This window comes from Ahaetulla prasina, chromosome 16, assembly GCF_028640845.1.
Source record: "Ahaetulla prasina isolate Xishuangbanna chromosome 16, ASM2864084v1, whole genome shotgun sequence".
In the NCBI taxonomy this organism is placed as follows: Eukaryota; Metazoa; Chordata; class Lepidosauria; order Squamata; family Colubridae; genus Ahaetulla; species Ahaetulla prasina.
The window spans coordinates 9835564-9855562 of record NC_080554.1 but is presented as its reverse complement, the minus strand read 5'-3'; the positions used below and the strand labels follow the sequence as shown (position 1 = coordinate 9855562).

The 19999-nt window shown below is 46.2% G+C and overlaps 1 protein-coding gene across 1 annotated transcript in view; it reads left to right on the top strand.

The window, feature by feature from the left end:
- Nucleotides 1-19999, top strand: part of LOC131186096 (collagen alpha-1(XXVII) chain-like) — a 238539-nt gene that overhangs the window by 87831 nt on the left and 130709 nt on the right. The window contains exon 13 of the mRNA XM_058159356.1: nucleotides 16881-16934. Within this exon, the coding sequence (XP_058015339.1) occupies nucleotides 16881-16934 (54 nt within the window). The remainder of the gene's footprint in view (nucleotides 1-16880; nucleotides 16935-19999) is intronic.

Below are 19999 nucleotides of genomic sequence, written 5' to 3'. Positions count from 1 at the left end.
GACCCGCAAAAGAGCACTTCTCAACACATGATTCTTTAGTGGAGGACGCTTCTCGTGAAATACCTCTGGATTGTATTACTTCTCAATTGTACTAATGTCCGATATACAGTGTGGATGCTGTATTCAAGAATTGGTCTGGCAAAGGTTTTGTATGCCCTGTTTTGCAGTTCGATGTTACTGGAGAAGAAGCTTTGCAAAATTAGGTTAAGTACTCTTAATGCCTTTTCGGCAATGCTGTTACAGGGAGCTCTGGGGCTTAGATCATTTGAGATGAGTACTCCTGTTGTGATGTTTCTCCTCTGATTTTCAATTTTGCCAAGTTTCTTGACCATTCATGTGTCAGTACACTTCTGTGAAGAAGTGTGTTGCTTATACTACAACTAGGTGCCCTCAGATTAGGTTGATTTTAGCCAGAGAGGCGTTAAGGAGACCTTCTTTCTAAAGGCTTGGTATTCTGTCCCCCTTTGCCTCCGTCTGAGTGAGGGCTTAATTAGCTGGCACTATCAGCTCTGGCAGCAAAATAGTGAGCCAAGTGTCTCTGTTACCTCCCTCGACGCTGATGAGTCACCCAGGAACAAACTTCAGCTCTTAGTTAAGCAGTTGATTTGCCTGCTACGAAGAGGCACAGCAGCTCTTGCTGCCTTTATATCCTGTGGGGTGTGGCTCCATGACTCAGCACTTCCTAGGCCTGCCCCACCCCTGCTTCTGTTGTTCCCGCCTCTCCTGCTACGAAACCTAGGGTCCAGCCAGGCCTGATTGCCATCAGCCGGGTCTGAAGGCGTGGCCTGGGGGGGAAAGAGTCAGGGGACGGAGGCCTCGTTATCTCCTCCAGCTGGCCTGCCTCTGGCTCCTGGAGCTGAGCCAGGGAAGCCGGTGCTCCCGAGGTAAGTCCTGACGGCCCTTCCCCCTCACTTTCCAAGTCACTTTCTGGAAGGAGGCCCGGCTCGGGGGGCGCAGACACAACACTTGGCCTCCGGATTAAGAACCGGCTTGGCTTCTTTAAAAGAATTGAGTATCCATTCATAGGATTCTTCCATCTTGAGAAGTCCTGAGAATTTTCCCATCTGTCTTCAAGCTCCTAGTTTGGTGTTAAGAGGAGAACATTTGGTGTTCTTCCAGGGTGGGAAACCCGTGGGCCTTTGGTGCCCCCTGCCCCAATTTTCAGGTCTATCAGAATCTCTTCCACATCCCATTCTTTAGCAAAGAATTATGCCAAATTTCTTCCATGAAGTGATAGGTAGGGAGGTGGGGGGCAGGCAGACAGATGGATGATACATGAGAAAGTTGGAGCTGGATAGATAGACAGAGAGATAATAGATGATAGATAGATGGAGGTGGATGTATGTATGTATGTTGTGACCTAGGCTCACTTAGGCATAAAAGAGCCACTTAGTCTTAAACAAACATATTTTATTATAACAGCTGGGAATTACTTCATTCCCAGTTTAGTCCAAATTAAGTCCAAAACAAAGTCCTTCAGAAAAAGTCCTTCGGCCTTATCACAAACCTTTGTCTTCTTTGGTACCCTGCCAAAGGCTTTTTTTTGGCAAAGCCCCACAAAGTTCAGAAACAAGCGATGCCGACTTGAAACAATTGTAGCAATGTTGCTTTCCTACAAAGAGCCCAAGAGCCGTTGCTGCTCTTTTAAGCCTTATGGGAGGGGCCAATAATCTCCTGGCCTTACTCCTGAGTCCTCCTTTTTGCTTTAGCTGTTCTTGCCTTCTGGCAGCTTTTTGCATGCGTGCTCTAGGAGCAGGCTCTTCCTGTTCCTCTGCCTTTCTGCTGTTCACCTCTGGAGGCTCCGGTGTCCACAGATCACTCCCAGATGGCCCTGGCCCCATCTCTGCCTCTGACACAGAGCCCTCGTCTGGGCCTTCCACAGAGTCCAGGACTGGCCCATGGTCCTCCCCAGCCTCCTCACTGTCCGACTCTGCGGCTAGCTCCGTGGGCTGCTGGTGGACCACAACATCCACATCCCATTCTTTAGCAAAGAGTTATGCCAAACTTCTTCCATGAAGTGATAGGTAGGGAGAGAGAGGGGGGCAGACAGGCAGATGGACGATATAGTAGATAGCTGGAGCTGGATAGACAGACAGACAGATAATAGATGATAGAGGTGGATGGGTAGATAAACAAGTTGGATGAATAAATATAACTCAATACAAATTAGATAGATAGATAGATAGATAGATAGATAGATAGATAGATAGATAGATAGATAGATAGATGATAGGCAAGCAGACAGACAAGTTGAGTAGATAGATAAATTGAATGGATAGCTAGGTAGATAGATAATAAATAGACATGGAAACAGACAAGTTGAGTAGATAGATAAATTGAATGAATAGCTAGGTAGATAGATAATACACAGACATAGAAACAAACAATTTGAGTAGATAGACAAATTGAATGGATAGATAGACAGCAGACAGTGATCAGTAGATAGATAAACTGATAGAGAAGTTTAGATAGGTAAGGAATGGATAGATAGATAGATAGATAGATAGATAGATAGATAGATAGATAGATAGATAGATAGATAGATATAGGTAGAGAGAGAAAGAGAGAGAGGGATAGAGATAGAGATAAATAGAGATAGAGATAGAGATTGAGATAGATAGATAGATAGATAGATAGATAGATAGATAGATAGATAGATAGATAGATGAGAGAGAGAAAGAGAGAAAGTGAGAGAGAGAGGGAGGGAGGGAGGGAGGGAGGGAGAGAGAGAGAGATTGAGATTGAGATTCATTCAGTAGGCCTCCTGGAATGATGTAACAATGTTAAAAAAAAGAGGGGATTAAAATAGATGCGCTGGACGTGAGTCAGAGCTTGGAAGCCTTCCAAGGGAGCTCAGCTCAGCAGGGGCAGGGAAGGGACATGATGAATGTTGGGAAGGGACTTTTGACCATTCCGCTCCTCATCCACGCTGCTCTTTTCCAGTCCCTCCAAGCCACAAAGAGCTGCCTGGGGGAAACGGCAAGTAGGGTAGCGTGTCAACTGGAGGGAGGACTGTCACACTCACACTCATTCTCGAAGCTCTGGGAAACCCAACACATAACGTTGATGTGTCCAGAGGGACAATTCAGATGTTTAGGGTGGGAAAGGAATCTTTTTTACAAAAGAACAAGTGGTGGAGGAATTCCCCCATTCACAGAAGGCATCATTCAGTCCTTGACCCAATTGGTTGTCCGCCACAGCTTTGGCAGGAAAGACGCTTGGTTGCACGCCACGTGGAGCTGAAAGTCTCTCCCAATTTTCTCAAAGTTTCCCCTTCCTCTCCAATCTCTTGTTTGTTTCTCTCCGTCTTGCTCAGAGGGATCTAGAGAGACCATCGATGGTGTCTGTGGACCAGGGGTGGGGCTGCTGGGGGTTCGCAGGGGTTTCGGGAGACCCCTCTAGCGAAGAGTCTGTGCAGTTCGGAAAACGGCACTCCTGGCTGGCCCTCCCATGCCCCTCCCACCCCACCTCTCCCAGGAGTCCCCAGGTGGCCCGTTTTGGATGCAGGTAAGTGCAGGGCACGCGTGGAGGCTCGGGGAAGGTGAAAAACGGGCCTACTGGAAGTTCGGGAAGGCCGGAAACGGGCCGGAAAGGGTCCCATTTCTGGTCTGCAAAGGGCCTCCGGAGCCTGGGGAGGCTGTTTTCACCCTCCCGGAGATTCAAGGAAAGCCTCCAGAGCCCTGGGAGGGCAAAAACAAACACATAAACCCCCGCCATGGTGCAGGAGGCTGACTGGGCCATGCTCACCATGGCCACGGCCACCCAGCAACTGGGCAGAGAACCCCTTGCTAAAATTTTTGAAGGCCACCCCTGACGTACACACAGGCAGAAGAAAAGGACTGAGGAATCATAGAAAGGGGGAATCCAGTCAAGATTCATTTAAAATAGTAATCTGGGGGGGGGGCTTGGGACAGAGGGCGAGAGAAGAAATAAATCTAGCGAGCATCTCAAAGCTTATGTTGGCTGCAGAGGTCTTGGAAATCCTGCGCTGTGAAATAAACGCTCTCTTTTTGCCTTGCCAAATTTAGAAAGGGGGCAGTCGGAATAGAGCAGCCCGTAGCCAGCTGGAGTTTGCGACGCTCCAAAAACTGTGCAACACACGCGGACCAGTGCAAGATCCATTCACCCACGGTCCTTTAATAGAGGGGAAGATCTCTAAAGCTGGGATCTAACCTGGTTGCTTTGGAAATGCCTTTTGCAAAAGATTAAAATATCTTCAAAACTAAAAAAAGAAAAAAAGGAACCCATCTTTTGATGGGACGAGTCCTTGTTATGGAGATGGTGACGTCCCTCTCATCTTTGTCGACAGACTATACCTCCCAGCACCCTTTCAGGCCGGGCGGATGGGAGTTGTGGGTCAAATCACACAAAGGACGACCAGTTCTCTTTCCCTGGAGTAGACATCTAGTAAAGTGCGTCTATAGGGGGCGCGGTGGCTCAGTGGCTAAGTCGCTGAGCTCGTCGATTGAGAGGCTGGTGGTTCAGCGGTTCGAATCCCTAGCGCCGTGTAACGGGGTGCGCTCCCGTGACTTGTCTCAGCTTCTGCCAACCTAGCAGTTCGAAAGCACGTAAAAAATACAAGTAGAAAAATAGGGACACCTTTGGTGGGAAGGTAACAGCGTTCCATGCGCCTTTGGCGTTGAGTCATGCCAGCCACATGACCACGGAGATGTTTTCGGACAGCGCTGGCTCTTCGGCTTTGAAACGGAGATGAGCACCGTCCCCTAGAGTCGGGAATGACTAGCACAGATGTGTGAGGGGAACCTTTACCTTTAAAGTGCGTATAGTCAAGGGGTGGGCTTCAAAAATTTTAGCAAGGAGTTCTCTGCCCGGTTGCTGGGTGGGCATGGCCATGGTGGGTGTGGCCTAGTTGGCCTCCTGCAGCATGGCGGTGTGTATGTATGTGTTTTTGCTCTCCTGGGGCTCCGGAGGCTTTCCTCGAACTTCCAGGAGAGCACAAACAGCCTCCCCAGGCTCTGGAGGCCCTCTGGAGGGTGGAAACAGGTCCGTTTCTGGCCTTCTCAAACTTCTGGTAGGCCCGTTTTTCACCCTCTCCGAGTCTCTGCGCACGCGCTGCACTTACCTGCATCCGAAACGGGCCGCGTGGAGACTCCTGGGAGGGGAGGGGTGGGATTGGTACAGCCAGCCAGGAGTGGGATTTGGGGGGGTTCTCCGAACTGCACAGAATCTTAGCTAGAGGTTCTCCCGAACCCCTAGCAGCCCACCCCTGGTGTATATATTTTGTAAAGATTTATATTTTTGCAAACCCTGCAATCGTTGGCAATCTATCCCCGGCGCTGTTTCACCTGCTTGGATCCAATTTCTCAGACCTTTTTTTTTTCAACTATGATCTCAAGATTGAACATCCACTCTTGAGCCAAGAGAAAAAAAACTAAAAAAACCCAAAACAATAACTATTTTTGGAGAGTGTGAGCTAAATGGCTTGAAAAGCCCATTTTACAATAGTTAGAAATAATCTATTTTGCTCTAGCAAAGCAAAGCAAACCTTCCAGTAAGTCTCAATTGCTTCAACTCTGCCCCAGCCTCATTTTATTGAAGGTCCTAAACAATCTTCTTTTTATTTATTTGGCCTTTCTCTTCTGGAGGCGTGTCGCCTACACTGCAAGTGTGACCATCTTTGTATCGTCCAGACTTAGTGAAAAAATAGAATTTTAAGTGGCGAGTGTAGAGCTTCCATGCTTAAGATATAGTTCTTACGATCAGATGCCTGCAAACAGCAAGGAGAAAAATGAGCGCAAAATACATTACTTTAGTTCTGCGACCTTCTACCACTCTTGAAGAATAGATCTGAGAAGTTGTTTTATCTTCAGCGATATCCAAATGATGAGGTGGGATGGATCCAGTAGTGGGATTCAGCCAGTTCGCACCACTTCGGGCGAACCGGTTGTTAACTTTCTGAGCAGTTTGGCAAACTGGTTGTTGGAAGAAATCATTAGGGCAGAGAACCGGTTGTTAAATTACTTGAATCCCAACACTGGATGGATCCTTTGAGATCACTTCATCTATCCCCCAATCCAGTGCTGAGCCATGAGTGACAGCTGGCCATTTGGCCTCTCTCATAAAGGATAGCTCACCATCAACCTAGAATTTCCTAACTGTGAGAACAATTAACCAGTGGAACAGCTCGCCACCAGAAGTCATCACTGGAGGTTGTTTGAGAAGAGCCTGGACAGCCACTTGTCTGGAATGGTATAGGGTTTCCTGTTTGGGCAAGGGGATTGGACTAGAAGACCTCCAACTCTGTTTTTCTTTTGATGATCCACATTAGACCATGCATGATCAACTCCATGGGTCTCCTCTACAAACTGCAATTCCAAGTCAGACTCTGAAGGGATGTTTGAGTCTGACCTCGAACTGTAGTTTGTAGAGGAGACACAAGGAGCGGATTAGAATAGAATAACAGAGTTGGAAGGGACCTTGGAGGTCTTCTAGCCCAACCCCCTGCCTAGGCAGGAAACCCTGCACCACTTCAGACAAATGGCTATCCAATCTTTTCTTAAAAACTTCCAGTGTTGGAGCATTCATGACTTCTGGAGGCAAGTTGTTCCACTGATGAATTGTTCTCACTGTCAGGAAATTTCTCCTTAGTTCTAAGTTGCTTCTTTCCTTGATCAGTTTCCACCCTTTGCTTCTTGTCCTGCCCTCAGGTGCTTTGGAGAACAGCTTGACTCCCTCTTCTTTGGGGCAGCCCCTGAGATATTGGAAGGCTGCTATCATGTCTCCCCTACTCCTTCTTTTCATCAGACTAGAATTCCTGCAACCGTTCTTCATATGTTTTAGCCTCCAGTCCCCCAATCATATTTGTTGCTCTTCTCTGCCCTCTTTCTAGAATCTCAGCATCTTTTTTACATCGTGATGACCAAAACTGAATGCAATACTCCAAGTGTGGCCTTACCAAGGCCTTATAAAGTGGTATTAACCATTCACGTGATCTTGATTCTATCCCTCTGTTGATGCACCCTAGAACTGTGTTGGCTTTTTTGGCTGCTGCTGCACACGGCTGGCTCATATTTAAGCGTTTGTCCACTAGGACTCCAAGATACTACTATTGAGCAAGGTACCACGTATACGGTACCTGTGCATTTTGTTTTTCTTGCCTAAATGTAGACCCTTACTGATTACTTTGACCATCCCTTCATATTTTCTGTTCCTTCTTTGATGGTTCGGTTGATGCAACATGAAGAAGGTTCCCTGCCTTGGAGAAGACACAGCCTGCTGTTTGCTATCTTATTCAACAAAGTCTGCAGTTGAGAAGCTGCAGAGCTTCCTTCCTTGCGGCAAAATGCAAATTCCTGCATGGAGCTCAACCTAAAAAAAAAACTTGCAAGGGTTTTGTTTCCTCCTTGATAACACCAGCCGTGCACCATGGGTAGAGAACAAACATTGCTGAAATGTTTGGAATTGTTTGAGCCTCGGTGGTCACAATTGTTGGGAAGCCAGATTAGCTGTTTGGCTTGAATCGGTCAACAAAGACCTGATTTGTGAGATTTTATTTATTTATTCAGTTTGTCAAACATGTACGAGGTAAGTATAAACATGGATATTAATACAGGAAATGGGAACAAATAAATGGGGACAGTAGGACAGGGACGGTAGGGCACGCTGGTGCGCTTATGCACGCCCCCTTACTGACCTCTTAGGAATGGGGTGAGGTCAACGGTAGACAGTCTAAGGTTAAAGTTTATGGGGGGTTGAGGATGTAACAACAGAGTCAGGTAGGACATTCCAGGCATTGACCACTCTGTTGCTGAAGTCGTATTTTCTGCAATCGAGTTTGGAGCAGTTTACCTTGAGTTTGTATCTATTGTTTGCCCGTGTATTATTGCAGTTGAAGCTGAAGTAGTCGTTGACAGGTAGGATATTGTAACGGACAATTTTGTGTACTATGCTTAGGTTGGACCATAGGCTGCATAGTTCTAGGTTGTCCAAGCCTAAAATTTCAACCCTGGTGGCATAAGGTATTTTGTTGCGAGCAGAGGAGTGGAGGACTCTTCTTGTGAAATACCTCTGGACTCGCTCAATTGTATTAATGTCCGATATACAGTGCGGATTCCAGACAGACAAGCTGTATTCAAGAATTGGTCTAGTAAAGGTTTTGTATGCCCTTGTTTGCAGTATAACATTACCGGAGAAGAAGCTTCGCAAGATTAGGTTTACAACTCTTTTTTTTTTTTGAAAAGGTTTTTTTTTAAAAAAAATTTCAACAATTATTCCCCCCCACTTTCCCTCCACCTTCTCCCCTCCACCCTCCCCTCGACCCTTCCCCCCACCCCACCCCCCGAGACTTCCCAGAGCAAAATACAGGGTATTGCATCTAACAGTCATAAGCTAAAATACAACTATAAACCATCACCCATAACTTCTCCTCTCCCCTTTGCAACCTTAACTCCCCTTTCCCATTTAAACAAATACACTAATACAGTACACTTCCTGCAGTCACTCATAAGCTATTTGATACTTTTTAGTCTGATATTTGTTTTGAATATAATCAATCCAACTTCTCCATTCCAATATATATCTTTCTTGTGAATAGTCTTTCAAATATGCTGCAAGTTTTGCCATTTCTGCTAAGTTCGATACTTTAAGTGTCCATTCTTCAATTGTAGGCGAATCTTCCTTCTTCCAATATTGTGCAGGTTTGCAACTCTTAATGCCTTTTTGGCAATGCTGTGCCAAACTCAGTGCAAACTGAGCTCTGGCGCTTAGATCATTTGAGATGAGTACTCCAAGGTCTTTGACAGAGTGCGGGTCGTCTACGAGGTCGTATCCGCCCAGCTTGTATTTGATGTTCTGATTTTTTTTTTTTTTTTTTGGCCAATGTGTAAGACGGAGCATTTGTTGGTTGAGATTTGGAGTTGCCAATTGTTTGACACATAGTCAAGGTCGCTTTGTAGGGTAGCATCATCATCGTCGGTGGTGTTGAATAATTTGACGTCGTCAGCGAAGAGAATGCAGTTGCTTATAATATGATTGCAAATGTCATTTATGTAAACTATGAAGAGTGTGGGTCCTAAAACGCTGCCTTGGGCGACACCGCTGTTAACTGGTGCAGGGTTTGATAGGGCTTGTGAGATGAGAGGAGATGGGTTGGCTCCGCAAGATAAAAAGCAGGTTCTTTGAGGGCCTTCTTCTGACCTGGAAACCTGGATTAAAAATTAGCTCTCTTTTGCTCACCTAGCTCACTTTTATCATTCTCAACTGTACTCTTTTAAGCTGTCCCCTTTCTTTTAACTGGAGGACTTAATTAAGACCTTAAGATCTTCTTCCAGATCTTGCAGCATCTTCAAAAAGATCCACCACAATATTTTGCTTCTTCCTTTTCTTTTTTTTTCCAACTCTCCGTGCTTCATTCCCCACTCACTCTTTCGTACTATTTTCTTCTCCTTTCACCACTTTTCTCTTTGGCCCTTTTTAAGACTCGGAGAAACGCAAGATCTTCCTCTGATCTCTTGCTTTGGTGTCTTCTCTTTGCTGTTCTGACCCAGCCTGACAGACTCCTTGTCACGAAAACTCCCTCTTTATTTACCTCTTGTGAATTAATTGGCATTCACCCACCAAAAAGTCCAGGCAGGAGTCCTGCAAGGGGTTAACGGCAGCAACAAACCTTATCAGTTCCTTGCAATAATTGCAAGGCCGTGAGCTCCCAGCCGAAAGGCTGCAACTTAAGTTCTAGCAAGCAGTCTTTGTGGCACGAAACACAATGAGCAAAATCGTCAGAAATACGAACGGTTGTCTCCTACGACAACCACTCCCCTTTGCTTCTATTTATTCCCCAGCCAGGGAGGGGCCATTCAGCGTCCACGTGTGCTTTGCTTCCAGAGTCGACTCCTTTTCCTCTGTTGTTCTCCTCTCCTAGCAGCTCTGTGCATACATACAATCTGGAACAGGCTCCAGCTTTTCTTCCTCCTCACTCATCTCAGCCTCCAAAGACAGCTGCCTCTCTGGTGGCTGGGAAATGTCGGATGGCCCTGGTTCTAGCTCTGCCTCTGATGCAGAGCATCCATCAGAGCCTTCCCCAGACTCCAAAACTGGCCCAAGTTCCTCCCCAACCTCCTCATTGTCTGAGTCTGCTGTCAGTTTGCGGGCCACAACACTTGCATCCTGGGTCATTGTCATGTTCTCCTCCATTTGTCTTTCTCCACTGAGGTCTAATCTCCATAAACGGGAGGGCAGACTATTTGAAAGGGTTCGTGGCATTTCATGCGAACTGACCGGTTGAACTCCCTTAGCTGGGAAAAAAAAATATACATACATTTTATGCATAGTTTCAAATTCTTAACCATCTGTTGGACGGGCTCCTTCTCTATGAAGGGAAAGGCAGATTCATAATCCTGCAGACTAAGGGTTTGGCTCCTGCATATCTTCATGCACACCTTTATTTATTTATTTATTTATTTATTTATTTATTTATTTATTTATTTATTTATTTATTTATTTAATTTAATTTAATTTAATTTAATTTAATTTAATTTAATTTAATTTAATTTAATTTAATTTAATTTAATTTAATTTAATTTAATTTAATTTAATTAATTTACCTTCTATTGTGGCTTACACATTCTTTTCGACGCATGTGAGAATAGTGGTAAACCAATCCTTTTCTTTCTTGAGACCTGAAACAATGTACTTTAAGTGGACTGATATATTAGGTGAGGTGAGCCAGATATAAAAACAAAGAAACAAACATTCTTGATTAAATCCAACAGGATAAATATTGTGTTACAATATGTTCCAAGTTAGGACAGTTCACGGCTTGTATTGTTCGTTTAATGCCAGTGAGTGCTGGATAATTTTAAGCCATTCCTGAGGATCGTCAATAGATCGTTTAAAGAATAGAATAGAATAGAATAGAATAGAATAGAATAGAATGGAATGGAATGGAATGGAATAGAATAGAATAGAATAGAATAGAATAGAATAGAATAGAATAGAATAGAATAGAATAGAGAGTAGAGAGTAGAGTGGAATGGAATGGAATGGAATGGAATGGAATGGAATGGAATAGAATAGAATAGAATAGAATAGAATAGAATAGAATAGAATAGAATAGAATAGAGAGTAGAGAGTAGAGAGTAGAGAGTAGAGTGGAATGGAATGGAATGGAATGGAATAGAATAGAATAGAATAGAATAGAATAGAATAGAATAGAATAGAATAGAATAGAATAGAATTCTTAATTGGCCAAGTGTGATTGGAAAACACAAGGAATTTGTCTTAGGTGTATATACTCTCAGTGTACATAAGGAGAATAAAATACATTCATCAAGAATAAAAAGATACAACACTTAGTGATAGTCAAGGTTACTAATAAGTATCAAATCGTACTAGGAAACAAATAAAAACAATATAAATTGAAAGATACAAGCAACATGGTTACAGTAATAAGTGGGAAGAGATAGATTCTAGTGAGGAAGAGAAGAATAATAGTAATACTGTAAATTATTTGACAGTGTTGTGGGAATAAGTTGTTAAGCAGAGTGATGGCATTCAGGAAAAAACTGTTCAGGTGTCTAGTTGTTCTGTTGGTGCAGTGCTCTATAGCGTCGTTTTGAGGGTAGGAGTTGAAACAGTTTATGTCCTGGATGTGAGGGATCTGTAAATATTTTCACAGCCCTCTTTTTGACCCGTGCAGTATACAGGTCCTCAATGGGAGGCAGGTTAGTAGCAAGGAGACAAAGAAGAGCGGAAGAAGCTTCTTGGATGAGAAGCGAAACATCTTCAAACAAAAACAAGGAAGTCCAGTTGCCTCTTGAAAAAAGCACCTTTGGGACAACCATGACCTGGAAGACTGAGAACCTCCATGGACGTTTGAGTTTAGAGCCCAGGATGGCGTGCTTAAAACAGGTTCTTCTGACCATTGCAGAAGAATTGTGGGCTTGGAAGAGTCTCATCTAGAGCAGCAAAGCTGGCTGCGGAACTCTGGGAGTTGAAGTTCACAAATCTTAAAGTTGCCAAGGTTGGAGACCCCTGATCTAGAGCTAAATTTATTTATTTATTTATTTATTTATTTATTTATTTATTTATTTATTTATTTATTTATTATTTATTTAATTAATTTGTATACCGCCCTTCTCCCGAAGGACTCAGGGCGGTTCACAGCCGATAAAATACAAAGATACATATAACACCAGTTTAAAAACAGTATAAAAAACTAATTCAATGTAGGGCCTAAAAATTAGAATACAATTAAAAACCCCGTTTAAAAACCCCAATTTTTAAAAAAACCCCAATTAAAAACTACGTTTAAGATAGCCCTGCACACTGGAACAAGAGCATCTTCAGCTCGCGGCGAAAGGTCCGGAGGTCGGGGAGTTGCCGAAGCCCCGGAGGTAGCTCATTTCAGAGGGCAGGAGCCCCCACAGAGAAGGCCCTTCCCCTGGGGGTCGCCAGCCGACATTGTTTGGCCGACGGTACCCGGAGGAGGCCCTCTCTGTGGGAGCGCACAGGTCGGTGGGAGGCTACTGGTGGCAGTAGGCGGTCCCGTAGGTAAATGATTTAACCAGCTAGTTAAGGGCCTGGAGAGAAGAGTTCCTGATAGCTTTCCAGCATCAAAAATTGTTGAGTTTCAACAGCTCCTGTACCGTAGCAGACTTCCTGCTTTCCCTCTAATCTAAACAGTATCTAAACAGTCAGTGCTAAAGAAAAATCACTTTGATGAGATGCTTCATCAAAATGACTCACAATACAAGTCAGTAGATTTTTTTTCCTGGAAGCTTCCTGCTGATCCCATTTAGCCGGAATGTTTCATTGGCCCCCCGGGGGCTGCCGTGAAGCTGGGATCCTATCTGGATTTTTCAAAAGCAGACTGGATTCCAACGGTTGATCGCATCTCGTGGGGAGCGCGTGTTACTCCTGCCTTTTAAGAAAGAGGACAGACCCATTCAGGGGTGGGCTTCAAATATTTTAGCAAGGGGTTCTCTGCCCGGTTGCTGGGTGGGTGTGGCCATGGTGGGCGTGGCCTAGTCAGCCTCCTGCACCATGATGAGAGGGGAGGGGCAGCATTTTTGCCCTCCCCAGGCTCCGGAGGCTTCTCTCAAGCCTCCATGAGGGCAAAAATGGCCTCCCCAGGGTCCAGAGGCCCTCTGGAGGCTAGAAACAGGCCTGAACTTCTGGTAAGCCCATTTTTCGCCCTCTCCGAGCCTCTGCGTGCGCCCTGCACTTACCTGCATCCAAAATGGGCCGCGTGGGGACTCCTGAGAGGAGCGGGTCAGCCAGAAGTGGGATTTGGGGGTTCTCCGAACCACACAGAATCTTAGCTAGAGGTTCTCCCGAACCCCTGCGAACCCCCAGCAGCCCATTCCATGCAGTGGTGGGATTCAAGTAATTGAACAACCGGTTCTTTGCCCTAATGATTTCTTCCACAACCAATTTGCCAAAACTGCTCAGAAAGTTAACAACCGGTTTTCCCGAATTGGTGCGAACTGGCTGAATCCTACCACTGATTCCATGCTTGGTGACCTAACCGTTTGATTGACACGGCTGATAATGTGATCCACCACATATCCGTAGCACAGACTGCTTTTTTGGGTGTGTGTGTGTGTGGGGGGGGTGTTAAACGATACCAACCTTAAGAAAGAGGCCATCTGTAAAAATTTTCTTTCTCCTTGGACAATGGAGAATGCATTCACGCTGGCCTGCCCGGTTCAAAAAATAAATAAATACTTGCCGGCATTCGTCTGAATGCTGCCTTTGATTCTATAGAAATTCGATGAACTCTGGGCGAAGCGCCCAAACGCTAATCTTTGCAGTTGATCTTCCTTTTTGGCAACACGTCAGTCAAAATCCTTTCGGAAGCTTGGAATTGCTTGTCAGTGAAATCTTTGCACAGAAGTGTATGTGTGGCTTCTGGTCTTTTGGTTGCCTGCGAGTAGAAGAAGTCATGAAGTCCTATCTGAGATGGACCACTTTTCTTCTTTCTTCCTTCCAGTTTGATGGAAGCGCAAGTAGGCAGGTTCAGACCGTGTAGGAAAGGCCTGCGGGGAACCAGAATTATCCACATGAGAAGCACAAAAGAGACTTGGGTTACTCACTGTAGCATTGGAGATGCTTTGCTCAATAGTAGTAACTGGGAGAGGGATCTTGGAGTCCTAGTGGAAAATAGCTTAAATATGAGCCAGCAGTGTGTGGCAGTTGCCCAAAAAGCCAACACAGTTCTAGGCTGCATCAACAGAGGGATAGAATCAAGATCACGTGAAGTGTTAATACCACTTTATAATGCCTTGGTAAGGCCACACTTGGAATCCTGCATCTAGTTGTGGTCGCCACGATGTAAAAAAGATGTGGAGACTCTAGAAAGAGTGCAGAGAAGAGCAACAAAGATAATTAGGAGACTAGAGGCTAAAACATATGAAGAACGGTTGCAGGAACTGGGTAGGTCTAGTTTAATGAAAAGAAGGACTAGGGGGGGACAGGATAGCCGTCTTCTCATATTTATTTATTTATTTATTTATTTATTTTATTTGATTTTTATACCGCCCTTCTCCCGAAGGACTCAGGGCGGTGTACAGGCAAAATAAAACCAACAATACAAATATACACAATTTAAATACCCTTAAAAAACTTATTCAAAATTAGCCTGATGTTAAAAATTATCGTCAATTAAAACCCCATTTAAAATTGGTAAAATTCACTTTTAAAATCCAATTAAGCCAGCCCCGCGCGAATAAAAAGATGTGTCTTCAGTTCGCGACGGAATGTCCGAAGGTCAGGTATTTGACGTAAACCCGGGGGAAGCTTGTTCCAGAGAGTGGGAGCCCCCACAGAGAAGGCCCTTCCCCTGGGGGCCGCCAGCCAACATTGTTTGGCGGACGGCACCCTGAGAAGTCCCTCTCTATGGGAGCGTACGGGTCGGTGGGAGGCATGTGGTAACAGCAGGCGGTCCCGTAAGTACCCAGGTCCTAAGCCATGGAGCACTTTAAAGGTCGTAACCAACACCTTAAAGTGCACTCGAAAGGCCACAGGTAGCCAGTGCAGTCTGCGCAGGAGCGGTGTTACATGGGAGCTACGCGTAGCTCCCTCTATCACCCGCGCAGCTGCATTCTGGACTAACTGAAGCCTCCGAGTGCACCTCAAGGGGAGCCCCATGTAGAGAGCATTACAGTAATCCAAGCGAGAGGTAACGAGGGCATGAGTGACTGTGCATAAGGCATCCCGATCAAGGAAGGGGCGCAACTGCCGGACCAGGCGAACCTGGTAGAAGGCCCTCCTGGAGACGGCCGTCAAATGATCTTCAAACGACAGCCGATCATCCAGGAGGACGCCTAAGTTGCGCACCCTATCCTTTGGGGCCAATAACTCGCCTCCGACAGCCAGCTGCGGCTGCAGCTGACTGAATCGGGATGCCGGCATCCACAGCCACTCCGTCTTGGAGGGATTAAGCTTGAGCCTGTTTCTCCCCATCCAGACCCGTACGGCTTCCAAACACCGGGACAGCACTTCAACAACTTCATTGGGGTGGCCCGGGGTGGAGAAGTACAGCTGAGTATCATCAGCGTACTGCTGGTATCTCACCCCGAAACCACTGATGATCTCACCCAACGGCTTCATGTAGATGTTGAACAGCAGGGGCGAGAGAATCGACCCCTGCGGGACCCCACAAGTGAGGCCCCTCGCGGTCGACCTCTGCCCCCCCGTCAACACCGTCTGCGTCCGGTCGGAGAGATAGGAGGAGAACCACCGATATACGGTGCCTCCCACTCCCAATCCCCCCAGCCGGCGCAGCAAGATACCATGGTCGATGGTATCGAACGCCGCCGAGAGATCTAATAGGACCAGGGCAGAGGAATAACCCCTGTCCCTGGCCCTCCAGAGATCATCCACCAATGCGACCAAAGCTGTCACCGTGCTGTATCCGCCGGAAGCCGGACTGGAACGGGTCTAGATAGACATCTTCATCCAGGTATTGGGGTAGCTGTCGCCACGGCACTCTCTACAACCTTCGCAACAAAGCGAAGGTTGGAGACTGGACGATAATTACCCAAAATAGCTGGGTCAGGAGGCTTCTTAAGGAGGGGTCTCACCACCGCCTCTTTCAAGGCGGCAGGGAAAACCCCTTCCAATAAAGAAGCGTTGATAATCCTCTGGAGCCAGCCTCGTGTCACCGCCTGAGTGGCCAGTACCAGCCAGGAAGGGCACGGGTCCAGTAAACATGTCGTGCCGTGCAGCCTCCCCAACAACCTGTCGACGTCCTCGGGAGCCACAGGGTCAAACTCATCCCAAATGGACTCAACAAGACGTGTTTCAGGGGCTGCCCCAAAGAAGAGGGAGTCAAGCTATTCTCCAAAGCACCTGAGGGCAGGACAAGAAGCAACTGGTGGAAACTAATCAAGGAGAGAAGCAACCTAGAACTAAGGAGAAATTTCCTGACAGTTAGAACAATTAATCAGTGGGGCAACTTGCCTCCAGAAGTTGTGAATGCTCCAACACTGAAAGTTTTTCAGAAGAGATTGGATAACTATTGGTCTGAAGTGGTGTAGGGTTTCCTGCCTAGGCAGGGGGTTGGACTAGAAGACCTCCAAGGTCCCTTCCAACTTTTTATTCTGTTATTCTTGAAACAACCAGAAAAGGCATAGTATTAAAAGTTCCACGCAGAAGGAGATTTAGAGTTCATTTTTTTGTGTGTGGGGGGGGCAATGATTTGCTTTACAATTCCAGGTGCGAATTGCTAGGGAAGGTAGACCAGCACAAACCAGCTTCAAAGAAAATGGGTCTTTACTCATCCAGGTTCTGGTCCCTTCCGTGATGGGCAAAAAGAGCCAAAATGTTTAACGCAATGCATTGTGTCTCCTGAAATATCTGTTCTTCTCACAAGGGGAAAATAATGGAAATGTGTTTCCCCCCCCCTTTCCTTCATCCTGCAGGGTTTTCCGGGCGATATGGGGGAACGTGGACCACCAGGTATTGATGGAAACCCGGTAAGTTGGTAAAACTTCGTTCTTGTAGGTTTGGGATTGGCTTCCTGCAAGAAGCCACTTGGCTTCTAGTGTAGTCTGAGGGTTCCCTCATGAAATTAAGCCCCTCTTTTTTTTTTTTTTTTGCAAAGCATGCAAAATACTTGAGTACCAAGTGAGATGCGTTGCTACCCTGTTTTCCCCAAAATAAGACCCAACCGGAAAATAAGTCCTAGCATGATTTTTTCAGGATGCTCATAATATAAGCGCCTACCCCCAAAATAAGCCCCAGTTAAGATTATCAGCCAGATGGGTGCATTTAGTACCGTATTTTCCCCAAAATAAGACCCAACCAGAAAATAAGTCCTAGCATGATTTTTCAGGAGGCTCGTAATATAAGCCCTACCCCCAAAATAAGCCCCAGTAATTTACGTTCCAATTATGACCCTGTTTCTCCCCCTCCCCCCAGGGTGTGTCATCAATCACATTCACCAACAGAGCAATTTCAAGGGTTGTAGAGGTCACTCCCCTCCGGCTGCTGTAGGTAACCCAGGGATACAGCCTTGAGAGAGATAAGCAGGGAATGTGCATCTGTCTTTGGCTGCTGTGCCGTTTCCCCGGTTTCCCATCCCCCCTGGCCTATGGCAACTCGAGAGCAGGCAGGGATGCTTTGCGAGTTGACATTGCAGGCTAGATCTGGCCGGTGGGGTAGTTAGATCTGGCCCACAGGTCTGGCCTGGAAGTAGCAAAGGATCAGCCAGCGGTGCAGTCAGTTTCTTGATCTGGCCTGTCTCTTATAGGGTGATTAAGTAGATCAAGTATGTATTAAGAAATGTACGCTTCTCTGTTTTTATAAGTGTATAAAACCATGTGTGCAGAGGTGCGGTCTTCTGTCACGCCCCCCCAGCCACGCCCCCCCCACCCCTCCCCCTTGGCCCTTCGTCGTCAAACACAACCCTGATGCAGCCCTCAATGAAATCAAATTTGCCACTCCTGGCTTACAACCAGGGATGGTATTCACTAACCTTTGCTACCGGTTCGCAAATGTGAGCGCGTGCATGCACAGAGTGTCAAAAAGGTGGATAAATGGGATCTGTTTATGTCTGGGTGGGTGGGCGGAGCCTCCCGCAGCTGCCGCTAACCAGTTCACCAGAACCGGATAGAGCCGGCTGAATTCCACCACTGCTTACAACCTCCCTTTCAGTTCTATTCTGATTCTAATCCATGGCATGACTTGTCTCCAGAAGTTGTGAATGCGCCAAGACTGGAACTTTTTAATATATATGAACGGTGTGGCATCTGTATGTCTTTAATTCTGATACCGAATATCAGGTTTTTAAGAAGCGATCGGGCACCCATTTGTCTGAAATGCTGCAAGGTTTCCTGCCTGAGCAGGGGGTCAGCCTAGAAGACCTCCAAGGTCCCTTCCAACTGTGATTCTCTTATAAAAGATGTAGAGTCCAGGTTTCCCTAATGGATGGAACGAGAGGGCTGGGGTTTTCTGATAGGATTGACCTACATATCTTAGCAACCCTATCCGATATTGTCCATTTTCATGGATGCTTGGAGATCAGCCACCTCTGGGGGCCCCAGTTTCCTGTTCCTGCCCAGATGTGTGTAGATATTAATGTAAATATCACCGTACACTTTCTCTTTTAGCACACATTTCTTTAATAGAGTTCTTGGCTCTTCTGCGGGCTTTTAAAAATGCATTTCCCTCCCAGGCTACGTTCGTTTCTTTTACTTCCCCCATCCCACTTTCAAAAACCTGGCATTCTTTTTTTCAGATGCCTCTTTTATAAAGATATAAAAGGTTTATAAAAAGATTGCTTTCTTTTTTAAAAAAAAAAATGCGGAGTTTTGAGTAGAGGGAAAGGTTATTCTATTGCAGGGGTCAGCAACCCACGGCTCTGGAGCCTCATGTGGCTCTTTCACCCCTCTGCTGTGGCTCCCTGTCACTCAAAATATACGTCACAACCACCAATGTGCGACACTCGCTGGCATGTGATTTATTGAGCTTTTCAAGCCCTGGTAGGCCAACCATGGATAAACCCAAGAAAAGAAAAGTTTCAGAAGAAAACGGAATGTTTAATTCAACTACAAATGCTAGTTTTGTGGCCGCTCAAGAAATAGTCGGGCACGGGAGGAGTTTTGTGGCTCCCGGTGTTTTCTTTTCTGTGGGAAATGGGTCCAAATGGCTCTTTGAGTGTTTAAGATTGCCGACCCCTGCTCTATTGGATGCCACTTCATGGTAGTGTCACTGTTGTGCCTCGCTCGCTCCCCCCCCCCACCGCAGCTGGGCCCTTCTCATCTCCTGCCAGACACTGATAGTACAGGAGAATGTCCTGGCATGCCTCCAGCCCCCAATCCTGGCACCATGCCCGAAGAAACTGAGCAAACAAACCTCCCTCCGATAGCATGTGCGCCTGAAGCCAGCCACGAGCTGGGATTACCGGCAGCTGGGGACGAAATGATGCAGTGGACAGATCCCCGCTTCCGGAGAATGGAGAGGCGACGTCAGCAAAAGGAAGGGAGGGGCAGGCCTGGATAAGTACTGAGTCATGGAGCCACACCCCATGGCCTATATAAAGGATCTGCTTTCTGGCATTCTCTGAGTCAGGCAAAGTCTAATCTGGATTGCTGAAGTCACACCTTGGATTCCTGTCTGCCCTGAGGACTCTGATAGGACTTTGGCAGAGCTGCAGAGACACGCTTGATACGGACTTCCCCGACCCAGCCGTCAAAGGAGGAGTGGGACACGGCAGTCACTGTTCCTTGTGAATTTAAAAAACAACAACCTGTCAGCAGAGGTTTGGGGGCCAAAGGAAGAAGAGCAAAAGATGGGGTTCGAGATCAAAAGACAGGGGTCCAAGATCAAAAGATGGAAGCCCAAGGCTTGTTTGCGTTGGGAAGAGCTCAATTGAGTGGTTGGTTGTCTTCTCTTTGAAAGCGTGGTACTGCAGAAGGAAGCCTCCGTTTTGCCATCCAGATGTCACCAGCGGTTGAGCTTAGAAGCCCGTTGGTGTTGCTCCTACTGAGAGATAATCCTGGAATTTTTCACGTTGAAAAATCACGTTGAAAAAAAAAAA